The sequence below is a fragment of the Xenopus laevis genome, chromosome 5S (genome assembly GCF_017654675.1).
Source record: "Xenopus laevis strain J_2021 chromosome 5S, Xenopus_laevis_v10.1, whole genome shotgun sequence".
NCBI classification, from domain to species: domain Eukaryota; kingdom Metazoa; phylum Chordata; class Amphibia; order Anura; family Pipidae; genus Xenopus; species Xenopus laevis.
Genome location: NC_054380.1, coordinates 3,842,602 through 3,861,903, shown reverse-complemented (window position 1 = coordinate 3,861,903; position 19,302 = coordinate 3,842,602). Strand labels below are relative to the sequence as shown.

Sequence of the window (19,302 nt, the reverse complement as noted above, 5' to 3'; positions counted from 1 at the left end):
CTCATGAGTCACTGTTTGAGGATCACTGAGATAATACATCAGAAGCTCAGTCATAATATTGCTCTTGAGTCAGACTGGAACAGGTGCAGAGCGGAACAGGACAGAGAAGGCGAAGATCAGGACTGGACTAGACAGGATGAAGAGCGTGAAAAGTCAGTACAGGAACAGACTGGATGGGACAGGATGGTGCAGGCATAGATCTGGAACAAAGTGAAAGGATAGTTCCTTTCACTTTGTTCCAGATCTATGCCTGCACCATCCTGTCCCATCCAGTCTGTTCCTGTACTGACTTTTCACGCTCTTCATCCTGTCTAGTCCAGTCCTGATCTTCACCTTCTCTGTCCTGTTCCGCTCTGCACCTGTTCCAGTCTGACTCAAGAGCAATATTATGACTGAGCTTCTGATGGATTATCTCAGTGATCCTCAAACAGTGACTCATGAGAACGGTGGTGGCGTAGATCAGGTCAAACTGGGGATGGCGTGCAGAAGGAGACTGGAGCAGATGGAGATTGGAGCAGAAGGAGAGGATGGGAGCAGAAGGGCTGGAAAGCAGGAGGACAGGAATGCAGGAGAGTACGGGATAGCGAGAGACTGGATATAAGACTGATTAGGAACAAGACAGAACAGGAAGCAGGAATCAGGAACAGGCAAGGCAGGGTCAGGTCAAGGCAGGGAAAGGTACTTGGTAGGGTAAGCAAGGCAAGATCAGGGAAAAGGGCTAGAGCTGGAACCCTTAGCTAGGGACCATGCCACACTGCTAGTTTGGGAACCAATGCTCAGGCAAGGAGTGTTTTGAGGGTTGGCCTTAAATAGGGCAAAGTCAGTCCTGATTGACTGACTGCAAACCAATCAGGCTGCTGCTGGGCTGAGGCTGCAAAGGTCAGGTAATAGATAGTGAGCATCCCTGCCGGCTGCTCATCTGTCCCAATGGTTAAGGCATTGAGCCAGCAACCCAAAGGTCCCTGGCTTGAATCCCAGCAGAGATGTGTTTATTCACAATTAAAGCTATATTTTTTTGAGATTAATACAATAATAATTTTCATAAATAAGATCATTTTATGCAGAAATAAATTACATAAGATAAATTCAATGAATACAAATCTCAGCTGGGTGCTGTTATTATTATTTTTAACATATATTTGTCATCAAATAAATTAGCGATATACAGAACAGGTGCAAAGTATTTCACTTTAAATGAAACTATAACATATTAGCTCATCTACCTCATTAAACATTTCAAGAAACTGTATTTAATAAATGGGATAGCATCTGTTATTATGCAGAAGGGAGGTAAAAGCAAAACAAGGTGTAGCATATAAAATGTTCATAATGAGTGTATAATACAAATACAATATTTGTGTGCAAAATGCTTAAAATTGTCTTCCGGTCACCAGACTCCATTACAATTATTCCTAAGTGCTTCATGCAGCCTTATCTTTCCACTAAATCACATTAACAACAAAGATCAATCCTGTGCAGCATTCTACAGTAAAAAAAAGAGATAAAAGGGAAAAAAATATTGAGAAAGCATAAAAAGGATTATTTATGAACCTCTCTTTTTCAAAGGTCCTAGTAATAAACCAAAACCATTAAATCTGAGACAAAAGAAAATTAACATTATTTGGCCAGGTTTAGTAACCTACAGCAACCAAAAAGTTGATTTGTAAGTGCAACCTTCTCATTGGTTGCCTTTGGTTTCTAGACCACTAGCAAAGTTTACACCTTTTATTGCAGCATATATTGTATGGCATGATTTATGCCAATATCATACTAAAAAATAAATCAAAGATTCAAGTGCAGTGAAAAAGCCTCAATAAGAGAAAAATCAATGGATCACCCTATTTTCACCCTAAAACCATAAAGGTGGTTGAACAATAGATTACGCTTTAGAGCAAAGGAGGGCAGATCACATACAAATACCGTAGAAGGATTTCTATTCTGATACTTTGCAAATAGAAGGTGATAGTGAAACTTTATTCTGCCTAAAGTCTTCCTCTGGGTAAGGGTGGCCATACATTATAAGATCCACTTGTTTGGCAAGGTCACCAAATGAGCAGATCTTTTCCCTGATATGCTCACCAAAGATGGGCAATATCCGGCTAGTCTGATATCTCCCCAATCAACAAAATAATCAGATTACGACAACCGGAATATGGAATTTTTGAAGTGAGCACTGGGTCAACGATCTATTGTGGTCCTCGATCCAAACTTAAAATGAAACCTACCCTGGCACATTTTTGGTTGGGTAGCCAGGCAGATAAGATGGGGACTCATAAGCTGAAATATGACCATTTTTGGGTTCTCTGCACCTACCAGGGATATATGGCAACAGTTGAGAGTAAGTTAAAAGCCTAAATAAGGAAAGTGGGCAGTTATCACAAGGCCGCACAGAGAAAGCCACAACCTAATAAGACCAGGAAGGCCAAGGCCAGAATCACAGTATAACCAGAAAGTTGACAGCCATATAAGAAAGGGTAAAGGATGGTACAAACTTTACCACAGACCAAGGTACTTGAAAGACTCATGGCTACTGAGAGAGATCAACACTGGCACCTGAGGAAGATCTCTTTGATCTGAAACACGTAGTGCAATTTAATAAAGGATCACTTGTTTGACTGCAATGGTTCTCCAGAGTGATGTATTGTGATTTGAGAGAGAGCAAAGCTGCACCTCATTTAATAGAGTTCACTAAACCAGAAATAATTATCATCCGTGATGCATCTTATCATGATACTGTGTGTGAGGTAGAAAAAAAGATGAGCTGTAAAAACCATCCCAAATACCAAGATACTGGTGTAACATCTTAGCCGTTTGTAGCACAAAGTTTGTGTATGTCACACTTGATTGTCTGTGCAAAGGAGAAAATATTGGAAACTAATATTTTTTTGAAAAGAGGATAAAGTTTCTTGTAGAAATGTATAAAAAAAAGAACATTCCATTATATTGTGACTGGGACACAACATTTATAAGACTTCAGACATATTGAGCTGCATTAAGTTTCCCATTGTGAAGAATAGAGCTGGTTTATTTTCAGCTGCAATTATATCAGATAGAAGAGTTTTCAATCTTTAGTTTTAACTCATAAAACAGTTTAACAAAGTACAAATAAAGTTTATGTGGCTGAGCCAAAGGCCACAATAACAGCCATGGGGATTTCATGGGTTGAAGATCTTGCAAATCTAATTTTATGCATTTTTGTTTTCTTCATTTAGGGCTTAAAGGAAACCTATACCCCGAACAATATAGGTCTTTATATAAATATATTGCATAAAACAGCTCATATGTTAATAAACTATTTTCATAATAATGAATTACTTTTTTTAGTAGTATGTGACATTGGGTAATCCTAAATATAAAATTGCCATTTTAAGAACCTGGGATCCTAGGCGTCATGGTGCACACAAACCAAATAAACCATACATGTTAGGTCACATGAGCCAATTACCATACAAAGTTCATGCTTTTCCTTCCAGACTTCTTCCTGTTACAGTTAGAGCTGCAGTATTTCTGTTCATGTGATCTCTTCCTGTTACAGTTAGAGCTGCAGTATTTCTGGTCAGGTGATCTCTTCCTGTTACAGTTAGAGCTGTAGTATTTCTGGTCAGGTGATCTCTTCTTGTTACAGTTAGAGCTGCAGTATTTCTGGTCAGGTGATCTCTTCCTGTTACAATTAGAGCTGCAGTATTTCTGGTCAGGTGATCTCTTCCTGTTACAGTTAGAGCTGCAGTATTTCTGGTCAGGTGATCTCTTCCTGTTATAGTTAGAGCTGCAGTATTTCTGGTCAGGTTACCTCTTCCTGTTACAGTTAGAGCTGCAGTATTTCTGGTCAGGTAATCTCTGAGACAGCACAGGGAATATCACAAAATGGGGGCTCATGGGAAAATATGTAAAAGGACATTATTTACTTAAATGTATATTCCAGTGTGGTAAGATTCTTTGATATGCCCCAAAGTTTTTTGGGGGTATAGTTTTACTTTAAGCATTCATGCATTGCCATGAACAACCTTTACCTACAGACATATTAATTGACAGGTATGGAATCCGTTATCCAGAAACTTGTTATACAGAAAGCTCCAAATTATAAACAATTAATTCAAATTTATAAAAATGATTTCCATTTTCTCTATAATAATAAAACATAACCATACACTTCATCTTAACTATGCTTCATGAATCCATATTGGTGACAAACCAATCCTATTTGGTTTATTTAATGTTGAATAATTTTCAGTAGTCTTAAGCTATGGAGAGCCAAACTTCAGAAAGACTACTTATCTGGAAAACCCCAAGCATTCTGGATAATAGATCCTATACCTGTACAAATAATGCACATTACTGTAGAAGATATAGGAGAAAGCTTGATACTGAAGAGCAGCCAATAGTATCTAAAGAGTTAAACAATATAAGATCAATGTAAGATTAACAATTGGGCATCAAACTAGTGTCCAAGACCCAGTATTATGCAGGATGGCACATGAGGCTGCACGTGACCATGTACTAAAACTTGGAGACTCCAATACTGCACTTAGTATATTAATTATTAAATATTCACTAGTGAAGCATAATCACAGTAGGATTTATATTCTCCATAGCTTGCTCTTTGCAATTGGTTAAGAATGCGTAGATTCTTAAAAAAAAACCAGAGGCAAGTTTCAGGAAAACATAAAGTGCCATAGCACTATGGATAAAGCTATATGAAGGCGGCTGGTGCAGTAAAACATATGATAAACTATTACTTCAGGTCTTCAGTTAATCCAAACATGTTTTTATTTGGCCAACCTGCATTTAGGCAATCCCAAGGTTTTTTTCTGCTTGAACTTTTAAAACTTCATATTTTCTTTTTAAAAGAAATCAACGTTTTCCAGATTGGAAAGCACCCAGCCTTCAAAAAGGGAGGCAATACAAGTGCTCCAGTCTTGTTGAAAATTGTCATACAACAAAAAACCTGTACACTTCAATTCTTGTCTGTTTCATTTGAGTTATACTACATGGCCAAAACTATTTGGACTTGTGTCCAACATCACATTGCTAAAACAAGAGTATTAACAGAATGTTGGTCTTCCCTTTGCTGCCTCTACTTTTCTGGGAAGGCTTTCTACTATATTTTGGAACATTGTTGCTGAATTTTCTTTTCTATTCAGCCATATGAACATTACTGAGGTTGGGCACTGTTGTTTAGGATCTGGGCTAACTTGCATTCAGTGCTTCAGTTCATGCCAGTGTTAGAAAAAGTTGATGTAAAGGACATGTACAGGCCAGCCAAACTCTACCATGTCTATCTCTGCACAACCTGCTCTGTATAGTCTTTACTCTGTACATGGGGGCAAAGATAAGGACTCAAACATTTGCCACAAAGCATGGAAGAATGTCATCATCAAATGTTGTTATATAATGTAATGTAGTTTTATATAATGTAATGTCACTCATGTTAGCAATCATGACTGTGACATAAATAGTACCGATAATTAGAAGAGATGTCCATGTGATGATGTTAATTTGTGCCGTAAACAACCATTTTACAATGTTTAAAATTCCAGAAAGAGAATTTCTGTTGTAATTTCTTTGTAACCCTGAAATGCTTGTTCTTGGATTATTTAGCTCTGCGCTGGCTGTGCCATACGGTCACATTCTGTTGTTTTGGGGAATTTTAAAAACTCCTAATTTCATTGCAGAAAAACTCTGTTGTGTTCAAAACACAATAACTCTGTTTGATTCTCCTAAGCGGAGATTTAATTAATTGTTTTAGAGCGTGACATAAATAAGACTGGGTGAATATCCAAGTACAGGAATAGTAGCTGGAAATGAGCCCGGTGCACAAAGAGCAAGATTGCTAGTAATTTATTGAAGAGATTTGCTGTGGCTGCATTTGTGTTCTGGCTGCAAGACAACACATTTCAGGATTATATGGAGGAGGCTTGGGTATCTTTGTATAACTGCCTCGTCAAGCATGTTGTGTAGTCTCATTCCAATGGAGAGTCAAACATTTTGCTACAAATTCTGCCTCTCTCATATTTCTGTGCTTGCGACATGCACCGCTGACCTCCATATCTATTTGCCAAATGTGTGTGTGCTTAAAAATAAAATACGAGAAGAAAAAAAGGCCTGAAAAAAAAAAACAGCATTGAAGTACACAAACATTCCTTTTTTTACTGTCAAAGTATGCTGTGTACAATCTCAGGTCTGTGTAATTATTTCATGTTAATGTGTAGCCAAGAGTAAAGCCTTGTGTAAACACAAGCTGTACCCGGACAGCCCTTCCGGAACCGTGCAGTCAAAGCTGGACCCAACCCTGGACAAATTACGAACCAAATCCTGGATTTGGTGCATCCCTAGTTGAAAGTGTACAAAAAGTAATTTAACAATACCTCCAAAAGCTCAGTGAATCAAAGTAATTAGAAAATAATATAGTGTTAAACTGCACTGGTAAAAGTTGTGTATTTGCTTCAGTAAGACTACTATACCTTATATAAACAAAGCTGCTGCCTAGCCATGGGGGCATTCATTCAAGCTCAAAAAAGGAGAAAATACAGAGGTTACATAGCCTAATGGTTTTAAAAAATAGTGGTGAGCACAACTTTCCCTTGTTTGTTATAGTTATACAGGAGCAGTGACCAGCTCTATGTTGTAGCTCCCACCCTTCCCAGCTATAGTCAGGTGATCCCACTGGTGTCTAATAAAAGGGCAGCCAAGTTTGGGAGGTTTACTTTGAAAGCAGCAAGTTAAGTTGCAGGTAATACCTAGTCCCTTTGTAAAATGTATAATGAAGCAATAGAATTCTTAATGAATCAGATGAAAATTGAGTGTAGGACTGGCCAGATATGGGATGACTTTTGACGTAGTTGTTCAGCTTAAATATATTGCAATATATGGACAAACAATCCCTGTTTTGTTTAAAGGGTAAGGCATTTTTTAGTAGCAGTAGCACAAAATGTCTCTGTCTTAAATATATTGATAATGGGTTGAGTACAGAGGACTCTTGTATTTGACGTTACATAGCAGATAACAGACAAGACACCCTTGTATTCTACATGACTTATCTGTTATCTGCTATGTAACCTGTGCCTTTTCTCCCTTTTTCATGCTTTAATGGCTACCCCCATGGCTATGCAGCAGCTTGTGTATTTAAATTATAGTAGCCTTCCTGAACAAAACACTTTAATTTATTGGTGTTACTGTTCCTTTAAATACTCAAGTGCAGTGTGCAAAGTGAACGATTCAATTTACCATTTTTTTAAATTGAGAAAGCCTTGTTCCCCCCCCACACAATTCCAGCTAGATTGTGACTACAATGGGGTAGGGTTGGATCCGTTCATGCCACCTAATAAAGGGTGGTGTGAGTGCCCAAAATGTTATTTGTTTTATGCAATCTCTGTGGCCAAATAACACTTGGAAACACCATTTTCACTTTGTGTTGTGTGGTTCCTGCTCTACAAACTGCTTTAGTGATCACACAGTTACCTCATCCATCTGCAAAGATTGTAAGTAGGGCAGTGTTTTCACACATTCAGCAGGGAACACCCTTTATAACTTTATTAAGGGTCACATCTGTGTCTAGTGTCAGGCCTGGATTGGGATTAAAAATAGGCCCTGGTCCAACTTTGCTAACAGATATATTGGATCTAGATAAAGGAGAGATTCTTTCTTGGAAAGAATCTTACAGAATCTTACAGACTTCAACATCTACAAATGGTACTTTTTAATGGAGGCAGATCATGGAGATTCCTGCAATAAAGCAAATAAACGTGGCTTACAATATGAGGCCTCAATTAGGGTTGCCATCTTTGCCAGTATAAAAATCCAGACAAAGGGGCAGAGCGATGACAGAGCTATGATGTCACATGGATCTTGAAATTTTGCCTCTTTTTTTAAACTTTAAAAACTGAGCCGGATGTTTTGAACCTAAAAACGGGCTGTCCGGTTCAAAACTGGACAGGTGGCAACCCTAACCTCATTGCTTTCTATGTTATCTTATTGTGAGCTTTCCAGTTATATGGTCATCATACTAAGGTGGGTCTATCTCTCCACTCCATATCCTTATCCTCTAGCGCAGGGGTCCCCAACCTTTTTCACCCGTGAGCAACATTCAGATGTAAAAAAGTTGGGGAACAACACAAACATGAAACAAGTTCCTGTGCGGTGCCAAATAAGGGTTGTGATTGGCTATTGATAGTCCCTATATGGACTGGTAACCTACAGAAGGCTCTGTTTGGGAGTACATCTGTTTTTTATGCAACCAAAACTTGCCTCCAAACCTAAAATTCAAAAATAATCACCTGTTTTGAGGCCACTGAGAGCAACATCCAAGGGGTTAGGGAGCAACATGTTACTCATGAGCTACTGGTCGGAGATCACTGCCCTAGCAGGAGTTTGCTGATATTGTATACAATATTTTAAGACATAGCTTCTTCTTTGGCATTTAATATAGTGAGATTTAAGTTTTCAAAAGCCTGTTAACTTTTAGTGAGGTTACTGTATCAAAAAGCTTTATAAATCAATTCCAAGCAATTACTTTGATTGGATTTTTTTTTTTAACAATTTCAAATTTATGTAATTTTTAATAAGAAAAAAAATCCAATAAAGAAAATTAGGTTAAGTAATACTTAATTTCCTTCAACATAGACATTTTATAAATCTAAATGCGCTACCTTTCAAATGAACTTCTTCTTAATTCGGCTTTGTTTATTAAGTGAAGGTGGCACATTTAAATCACTGGTTAATTTGACTTTTTATTGCATCAAAAAGGAGCAAGCAGAATGAAAATAATGTTCCGAAATTATTATTATTATTCTCAACTTTAGGCTCACCAGAGGTTGTTGGTCTACAAGGCAATCTAGATCTATTTTCTCCTTCACCTTCATCATTTTTTCACTGCTCTGCTATTCATGTAACTTTCTCCTAGCCCTTGGCTCAAAATATCTTTCCTTTTCTGCACCATATTCCATTCTAAATTGTGAATTATACGAGTATCATCTTTCCATGTTCACACTTTTGCCCTTGGTTCATCCATTCTGTGTGTGTTGAGGAGACATGGGAGGTCTAGCATTGAAATTCCTGCAGTGGTTATTCCTTATCCCATTGAATAAATTTAAGACCCTTGGAGCCTTCATTTGTCACAGGTAGTGAATAGTGATGGGCGAATTTGCGCCGTTTCGCTTTGCGGGAAAATTCGCGAAACGGCACCGGCGTCTCGTTTTTGCGGGCGTTTTGCGAATTTATTCGTTGGTGGCGAATTGCGCAAATTCGCCGCGAATTTGCGCCTGGCGTATAAATTCGCCCATCACTAGTAGTGTATGTACCATTAAAATGTTGCTTGGGACTTATTCTCACACCGAATGCAACTGGTAACATATTCTTGATTTATCCTTGCTATTTATTGCATGTGTTTTGTTAATAACACTTTGACAGCTGTTAATGGATATTATGCTGCGCTTGCAATAATACTTTAAGTGTCTTTCTCCTCTCCATTTAATACATAAAACATGTGCTGTAATTCAGCAGAGGTGTGTTCCTCCTTTGCATTCGTACTGCACCGTAGTTGACCCCTTTATTAATTATTTATGATAAACCCCTTGTTATTTAATATCCATCGCTACCTTGAATATTAAAATCATTTTTAATAGCCTAGGTCACAGATGGTATTTCACCTCTGGCTTCTGTCATCCGTTTGAGCACTTCAGAGATTTTAGTTTTCAATTTGTTTGAAACTATCCTTTTTGGCTGTTCCTTTTTTGTTATTCAGTAGACTCAATTCAATGTGGTTATAATACACCATGTAAAACATTTGATCTTATTCATGTAATAGTAAATTGCTCATCAATTAAAGAGGGGGAAATTTCTTGGACACTGACGCTGACAGTCTGAGGTTTGAATAATACAGGTGTGAAAAATACGTAGTTTTACAATGTGAACAATGCAAGGCTTTTACAACCTGAATCTGAATTGTGAACAATGCAGGGGCCAGTTGATCTCAGTTTTGATACCTTTTGAAGCTCATACAAAAGATAAGCAATCAAGGTAACCAGACTTCAGTGGAGGGCCAAAAAACTGGGAAAGCTTATTGACTCGAGTATAAGCCTAGGGTGAGAAATGCAGCAGCTTCTGGTAAGTTTCAATCAAAAAAGTTTCTGCTCCCATTGTAGGTGCTGGCGTCTCGTTTTTGGATGCCGGCGACCATTCTTGGACGCCGGCGAATATTCTTGGAGACTATTCTTGGATGCTGGCGACTATTCTTGGACGCCGGCGACTATTCTTAGGCGCCGGCGACTACTCTTAGATGCCGGTGACCCGAGTATAAACCGAGGTAGAGTTTTTCAGCATATTTTGGGGGCTGAAAAACTCGGCTTATACTCGAGTATATACAGTAATAAATAATCCCACTGTGGCATCTGTATGCTTTCCAGTGGGTGTCTATATGTGAACTGCTTTACGTAGTGATGGGTGATTTTGTCCCGCTGCAAAATCCACAATTTCCCACTGGCAAAAATTTGAGAAACCCGAATGTTGACGCCCGTGTAAATTTTGATATCCACCACAATTTGACGCATGCTTTTTTGTCCAAATGCATTAAAGTCAAGGGGTGTCTGAATAATTTTGACGAGTGACAATTTTTATGCGCGTGACAATTCTGAGGCACGTCCAGAAATTTCACAAATTTTTGCCGCAGTTTTGTGAATTTATTCACCGGCGGAGCAACACTAGCTTTAGGGTTTCTACAATGACTTAGTGGAAGTAATTAAATGCAAGATGAAAGGAATTAAATGCAGCAAACGACTTGCTTGGGACAGTATCTGTAACATAAATTTCAATAAAAGATGCATATAGAACATTAAGAAAAAAATTAAGGCTAAAAAACTGAATATACAGTGGACGTGCTCCTGAAAGTTAAAAATTAGATATTGTTCCTTTATGTTTCTGTGATTATAAGATATTTGTTCCACTTCCTGATTATTTAGCAACTCTATCTCAAGAGATTTAATGATATATTGCTCAATGGAAAAACAATGCAGGTGATTATCCCTATATTTGGGCTCATAAAGCAACATCGAATCTGACATTTTTGCCTGCACAAGACCGTTCTTCCAATAAAACAATAAAACATTGCTACTCAATTGATCAGGCATTGATATGAAAATCTGTGTCTGTCTGCAAATAAACTAAAATCCTGTTTTAACCTGTAGTAAATGATGAACAAACCACATTCATCATCTGTTGTTGTATTTAATTCTTGTTTCCAAACCCCATGCAAAATGACCTATATAAATAAATAAGGTTTAAAGGGCTTTCTTTTGTGTCATTTATATAATTTAGGACATGTTTATTGTGATGGCTAAAGTAGGACAAATATCTCAGCTGAAGAGTAAATAATTGGCTCAAGTAAAATAATTACATTATGCTGTATAAGCAAATCACTTGGAATCTATTTAGACCATAACATATGGAAATGCATTATTTTCCATTTACAAGTTCTGAAAACGTTATTTATTTTGTTTTTATTTTTTGTTGTTGTTCATTTAGGCTACCCAAACGAGCCGGCGGCTAATGTAGCTCTGACCACCGTCAAAGAGTTTTTAAAGAAGAACCGTGATAAGGTAGGACTGCAAACACACAAATGCATGCAAACCAACACTTGTTCAGTGAATTCAATCAGAAAGGTCTTCTGCAGTATGTACTATTTTATTTTTAAGCTGTAAAAGTCAATATTTGGCTCTATTTAGTAGTGTAACATTTTTAAATAATATTCAACTCCTGAATGATGTCCATGTATAATAAACCCAGAAGGAAAACACTTTCACCCATGGTATAGAAACACTACACACTACTCTACTTTATGGTCTAATCAGGATATGTTTTTGTTTTTTTTTTAAAAAAGATTATTGTAAAGCAATTTAGATGGCATCTGTTGGGCAAAAATATTGTCCCCAACCAAAGGTGGTGGTAATAGAGTCCACACTCTGGTTGGGGGTAACAATAGTTTTTTTTTTTTTAATTTGCCCCCTGTCAGTGCTAGGACAGCCGCACCAAGAGGGAGCACATACATGCGCATAATAACCAAATGCCTCAACTTGCTCATAATGCGCATGCTTGTGAAGTCAGTAGCATATTTGCGTATGCGCTCTGACTGATATGGCTGCTGCCAACGGGAGCTCCCTCCCTGTACAAGTGTCCTAGCACTGGCGGGGCCAATGTTTTTAAAAAATAAACTACTGTTACCTCCAACTTAAGTGAGGGCTCTATTACCCCAAACCTTTGGTTGAGGATACTATTTTTGCTCAACAGGAGCCCTTTAAGAACTTAAAACTTTTTAAGATTTGCTTTTTTCTCCATTCAGCAGAGAATACATTTCACAGGGCTTTACCAAGTGGGCCCTTACTGTACAATTGGATTAAGGTACTAAAGTGCCAGTTAACTGATTATTTGCTGGAATTTCACAACAGAATCTTAGATTAGAGTTCTGTGCAGAACCAATTTATTAAACCCGAACCCAACCCTTGACCCCCAACCCGCACCTGCATACTTACTTGCTTGGACCCGCTACCCGACCTGCAGGTACCTTATCTGCAACCCGATCCGTGACCCGATGACCATCAAGAAACAGGAAGTGCTGTCATTGTAAACTGGAAGTGACATCGTTGGAAGTAGCCGTGATCAGAAAAAAATGAGTAAAACTCGCTATTGAGAAGACCCGCAGCCCGACCAGCAAACCCGGAGAATCCCGACCCGCATCAATACCCGCTCCCAAAACTTCTGCCTGCAACCCACAGGGTACCGCTGGTTTTTGCGGGTAACCGACCTTCTGCAGGACTCTATTTAGATGTTATTTTAGGATTCTATACAACGCATTTCACTTCTTCATATGTGGTGCATTTATATCCCTGATGTATTATGTATTATAGGCACATGCCGAGTATTGTTTACAGTAAGAGTCATACCAACTAACAGGTGTCCAGTGCCCAGAGTACAAGGTCATTTTTCTCTTAGAATCCTTATTTGCCTAAACTTAGCCACTATGATGACTGGTGATAGTGTACCTAGTGGATTAACCCTTCTGTTCTCCTCAGTAAGGTTTATGATTTTTCTGCTACTAACATTACCATCAGCAATTCCGAGCCGGATCTAACCTCTAACTAATTAGGCCTACCTTGTTGACAGACACTTTAAACTACAGAGGACGCAGATCCTGGAGTTGCATGGGGGTCCAGGAGGTACAGGGGTCCAACGAGGACCTAATTAATGAGCAATTTCAACATATATTGGTAAAAAAAAGGACAACCTCTGGATATGTTGAGGGCACTAAATTGAATTTGCTGTGGGGCCCAGTAATATCTAATAACGCCACTGACTTTAAACATACATATTAGGGTGCATTTCACATTGGGTAATGAGCACAGAATGTTTCAGTTTATAATGTAGTTGGGGGGAGGGTTGGCAGCAATTTGGCAGCATCTTCTCTGGATAGGCTTCCAACCACGGGGCAGATTTACTAAAGGACGAAGTGGCTAACAATATCGACAATTTGCTAGCGTTACCGCCCGCATGGACATCGCCAGTTTACGAATGGACGCAATCGACAATTCGCTAGCAAAAAAGACAGACGCTATCGATCATTCGCATTCTATCACCAGGCGAATTTTCACTCGGATGAATGGAAGTTACTCCACAAATTCACTAATATGCGGATTTTACTGAAAGTTACCTCTTACACCAGACTTGCCTTCTCCAGCTCAGACCAGGAGAAGTGCACTGGAGTGCATAGATTTTCCTCAATCTTCTGTTACTTATATCATACTCTGTGAGCCGAAAATGCATTAAGGTTAAAAAAATGCTGGCGACTTTTCCTTTTGTCAGAATGATAGCCAGCAAAAGTCCTTTTTTTTTGTAACCGGCCTTCCCCATACATTTTCTAACATATGGAACATTAACTATACAGTGGGCTCATGTGTAGGGCATTATATTAACTCTATTGTCTTTAATATGGTTCCCTGGACATGTGGTTTAACAGTATAAATGTTAAGTATTTGAACCAACATTGAAAATAAAGACGTCCATACAACTTTAAATTTCCCGCCCTATGCAAATTGACCTGAGCGCAAGATCACTAGCAAATTTTCGCTAGGCAGAAATGAACACTAGCACATCTTCGCTTTAAAATGCTCGCATTACCGAAGTACCGCTAGCAAAAAGTCGTCGACGTTCGGCGTCCAGGACGAAACTCCGCATATTAGTGAATTAGCGTTGTCTGAGCGCATTTTCGCCTGGTGAAGTGTTGTGCTGGGTGCGAAGCGGACGCTGGCGAATTTTCACTGGTTAGATCTTTTCAAATTTCCAAGGAGAGCCTCTGGCAATATAGGTAAGGTGGATCAAAGGGTGCTTTCATTTTTTTTTTTATTGATGAATTCCTTCCATACAGTTACAAAAGGGGGTTGGGAGTTCCTCCATTTCATTATCACCAGTTTTTATCCCCATAAAATAGTAAAGACTTATAGGAGTAAAGTATAATTAGTGAATTGCCTTAAACTGTATTATTCTATTTATAGTAATGGGTGAATTTATTCGGCAGCTGCGAATTTCCGCGATTCGCCGCCATTGAATAAATTCGTGAAAATTCACCGGCGTAAAAAAAAATTGACACTGGCGTCGGAAAAAACGGTGCAGTTTTCGCAAATTTTTTGCCATTTCGAATTTTTCATCTAAGCGAAACGGCGCAAATTCGCCCATCGCTATCTATTTATAATAGAGATTAAACATGGATAAATACATTCAGTGGCTTTCTCTCATTTTGCATCATCCAAATCAGGGATAAATCATCGATAAATCAGGGATAAATCAGGGATAGATTTTGGTAGCAAAACCAGCCTTTGCCAGCATTTGCTGAATTCATTTTTCACAGTACAGGTATGGGATCCATTATCCAGAAACCCGATATCCAGTAAACTCCGAATTACGAACAAGCTGTCTCTCATAGACTCCATTTTATCCAAATAATCCAGATTTCATTTTTCTCTCTAAAAATTAGGGATGCACCAAATCCACTATTTTGAATTCCGGCCAAACCCCGAATACTTCACAAAAGATTCGTCAGAATACCGAACCAAATCCTAATTTGCATATGCAAATTAGGGGTGGGAAGGGGAAAACATTTTTTTAACTTCATTTTTTGAGACAAAAAGTCATGTGATTTCCTTCCCCGTCCCTAATTTGCATATGCAAATTAGGATTCGGCTCAGCCGGGCAGAAGGATTCCGCCAAATCCAAATTCTGCTGAAAAAGGCCGAATCCCCAAACGAATCCTGGATTTGGTGCATCCCTAGTAATAATAAAACAGTAGCTGGCACTTGATCCCAACTAAGATATAATTAATCCTTATTGGAGGCAAAACTAGTCTTTTGGGTTTATTTAATGTTTACATGATTTTCTAGTAGACTTAAGGTATGAAATCCAAATTACAGAACGATCCGTTATCTGGAAAACCCCAGGTCACAAGCATTCTGGATAACAGGTCCTATACCTGTACAAAATAGTTTAGAAGGGTATAATCACTAGTCTTTTCTAAGTTGAATTGGCTTTGTTGGAAAAAGTTACATTTCATTTAATTGGCTACCTGCAGGCAGCTTTAAAAAATCAAATAGAAATAATAATAATATCTGCCATGATGCCCATGATATACTGATGCTGCATTAGGTGACTGGCAAAATAAAACTTATATTTCAGAGCCTTATTATACTGATGATATAACCTTTAAAGCAAGCGACAGTCTTTCTTTCGTGTTATAATTCATCGGGAAAAAGGTCTCTTTCGACGCCTGCAAAATGGAAATAATTACTTTGCTCTGGGTGTCACAAGCAAGTCAGTGGAAGAGTGAGTTTATATGGTCCCTAAAGCCCAAATCCAGATCATCCCACCAGACAACTCATTTTACAAAGCTGATAACAAAGGCACCATGGGGACAGAACTGTACCTTGTGATGTCTCGCTGCTATTAAACTGGAAAGACGATAAAACAGAACACGGCAGTCCCACCGCGCTTAAACCACCCCGGCTTTGCTGAAAAGAAATCTTTTGTTCCCATTATCCTAGTTTGTTTCCAGCGCAGAGAAACGAGAAAAGACCTTGCCTTCAAATCATATTGTTATTATTTTTATTGCTGTTATTTTTTTCCTGTAACTGCAGGTATGGGAAATGTGAGATAAACCAAGTCCGCTGATGTTTTATGGATAGTTTTCTTTTCTTATAAAAAGGACGAAAGCAAAATAGTGGCTAATGAACTAATACTTTTTTCTAACTGTGCGTACATTTATCTATATTATTATTCTCGTGGAATTTAGTGGGGCGGGGGGTACAACAAACAGCCAAAACAAGTGCGTTGTGAGTTCAGGATACATAATTATTATGAAGAGAGAAGATGTGTGCGAGAAAACTGCATAACGGACTAGGAAATAAATAAAAGAATATTGAAAAGGATACCTGAGAATAAAAAGAGAGAGAGAGAGGACAAACAAACAATATAGAGACAAATATAGAGACAAAGACAATTGACAAAGATGTGGAAAAGAGATGTCAAACTGCAAGAAGGAAAACTTGACATAACCCTCGCTCAGCGTGGGGACAATTATCAAAGATTGTTAAATTTTTACAAATGGTATAGATTCTTTAAAGGAACAGTTCAGTGTAAAAATAAAAACTGGGTAAATAGATAGGCTGTGCAAAATAAAACATGTATCTAATACAGTTAGTTAAGCAAAAATGTAATGTATAAAGGCTGGAGTGACTGGATGTGTAACATAATAGCCAGAACACTACTTCCTGCTTTTCAGCTCTCTAACTCTGAGTTAGTCAGTGACAATAAGGGGGCCAACATGGGACATAAATGTTCAGTGAGTTTGCAATTGATCCTCAGCATTCAGCTCAGATGTGGGCCCCCTTATAGTCACTGACTAACTCAGAGTTAGAGAGCTGAAAAGCAGGAAGTAGTGTTCTGGCTATTATGTTACACATCCAGTCACTCCAGCCTTTATACATTATATTTCTGGCTAACTAACTATATTAGATAATTTTTTTGCACAGCCGATTTATTTACCAAGTTTTTATTTTTATACTGAACAATTCCTTGAAAGACACCTTCCTTTTCCAAACTGAAACATAATTGCCAGAATTCAGGGTCAGAACTAGGAGTAGGCAGAAGAGGCACCTGCCTAGGGTGCAACAATGCGGAGGTGCTAGGCAGGTGCCTTTTCAAGATTCTTTTGCTTTCCCCTAGTCCAGGTTCAATCCTCTCTGCAGCTGTCGCCTCTCGTGATTTGTGAATAAATTCGATGCAAATTTGCGGCGAAAAAAATTAAAATGCGCGAGCTTCAAAATTGCCTGCAGGCATCAGTTTTCGAGTTTCACAAATTTTATGCTGTTTAGTTAATTTCGCCTTTCACTAGTCGCTTCCCTTCTTTGTCTCTCCCCTCCTTACCTACCTCCCTCTGTCACTCGCCCCTACTTCCCTTTCTCCCCTGCCCTTACTCTTCCCCCCTTACTGTTCCAGAATAGATCACACTCCTGTGAATCCTACTGGATTCCCCCTTTCATAATAAATCACGTTCGGCACCCTAAATCCAAAACCAGTGCTGGGCTCCCTGGTCTCAGCTCTTGCTTCTGCCTTTAACAGCCGCCTCGGGAGGAGCCCTCGGCTAATTGGATGTCATCAGGTCTTACTAAGAGAGGAGCAAAGCTAAAGCTTCTGGATGATAAAAGGATGATAATGGAATACATTTAGATTGTGTTCTTTGATTCGCACGTCTTTTCCCGCACAATCATTTTTTGGGAAAATCTATTGATACGAATAAAAGTCCGTGCAGATTTGGTCAGAGTGATATTCAGAAAATAGTGAGAAAATTCGGACTTTGACAAATAACCCCCTTAAAGTTAGCCTTCACAGTATAACATGCATACCAGCTATTAAAGGACAAGGAAAGTCTAATATAAAATAAGGCTAGAAATGCTGTATTTTGTATACTAACTTACTGCACCACAAGCCTAATCAAACAAATGATTAATGCTTTCAAATTTGGCTACAGGGGGTCACCATCTTGTAACTTTGTTATACATCTTTGCAAGACCAAGACTGTGCACATGCTCAGTGTGGTCTGGGCTGCTTAGGGATCGTCATAAACAAAGCTGCTTGAGTTCTGCATGGCTGGGAAGTAAGGCGAGGGCTCCCCCTGCTGTTCATAAGTATAATTGTTTCCCTGCAGAGCAGTTAGGGACCGTCTGACAATTCCTATCCACAGCAGTAAATGAAGGGAGAATTTCACTGCATACAGTCAGGTTTCTTATAAAAACGATACACATTTTTTAATCAAAGTATATTGGAGATAGGTTTCTTTTTCATGAAAGAAAGTAAATATGGGATTTTATTTTTTTGCCTTTCCTTGTCCTTTAATAACTTTTACTAACACAAAGACACAATAAATGCTTCTCTGTCTGAAATATGTCAGTATGTATCAGTGGAATCTAATAAAAGTTGTTAACAGGTAAATATTCACAAGGAGAATTTTTTTTCCCTCTACATGAGCAAATTTTCCTTTGCACAAATTTAGTTTTTGGGAACCTGGACACTGTTTAGTGACCACTTCCGCAAGTTTATATCAGTGGGCCATGCAGCCACAAACCAGATGTATCTAATTATTTCTCATCAAATCTGATCTTCTGTATATTGGCTTTGTTGCTTGCAAAGGGGTGAGCCAAGAAATTGTTATAATTGAGCTCATGGCAATGCAGTACCAATGGCTAGTAGACCCTCACTTTTTTACTGAACTGGGTTAAGTCTAGAAATCTTGGTCCAGTAAGCTAAAGTTACAGCATTACCGCTGGAATGAATTAGACCTATTTCACCATCCTTAACCTCTGAAATGTTCACCAGATTAATTGGCTTTTAGGACCCCCTTTGGGACAAATAGGGCCAGTGAACGTTGCATTGCACTTCATATATAATGTGTGTTGAATCTGTAGAGTTTTAAGAGTAACCACAATTACCATGAAGAAAAGGTAGCATTGTTTATTGCAGCTCAGCATATGTACTTTACGGTAGATTTGTCAGCCAGGGGATGATTGGCTATGCCTTTAATTTTGAAGTAGAGTATTTTCTATAATTCTGCAGTAAATCCAATGAGAATAGTTCTAGATGAGAGCTATAGTGACCTTCTTTGCTTCACTCCAGTAATAATTGGAAGCACATCATCTTGCTGGTTGACTGAAAACTGCTACGAGGATAACTACAGAATACTAGCCAGAAGGAGTCCTCATTTTAGGTTTGTGTCTT

At 38.5% G+C, this 19,302-nt stretch overlaps 1 protein-coding gene across 1 annotated transcript in view; it reads left to right on the top strand.

Moving 5' to 3' along the window:
• The window catches only part of LOC108717374 (ADP-ribose glycohydrolase MACROD2), a 1,335,613-nt gene that overhangs the window by 1,087,449 nt on the left and 228,862 nt on the right, over positions 1–19,302 (top strand). Inside the window, exon 8 of the mRNA XM_041564180.1 lies at positions 11,515–11,588. Within this exon, the coding sequence (XP_041420114.1) occupies positions 11,515–11,588 (74 nt within the window). The remainder of the gene's footprint in view (positions 1–11,514; positions 11,589–19,302) is intronic.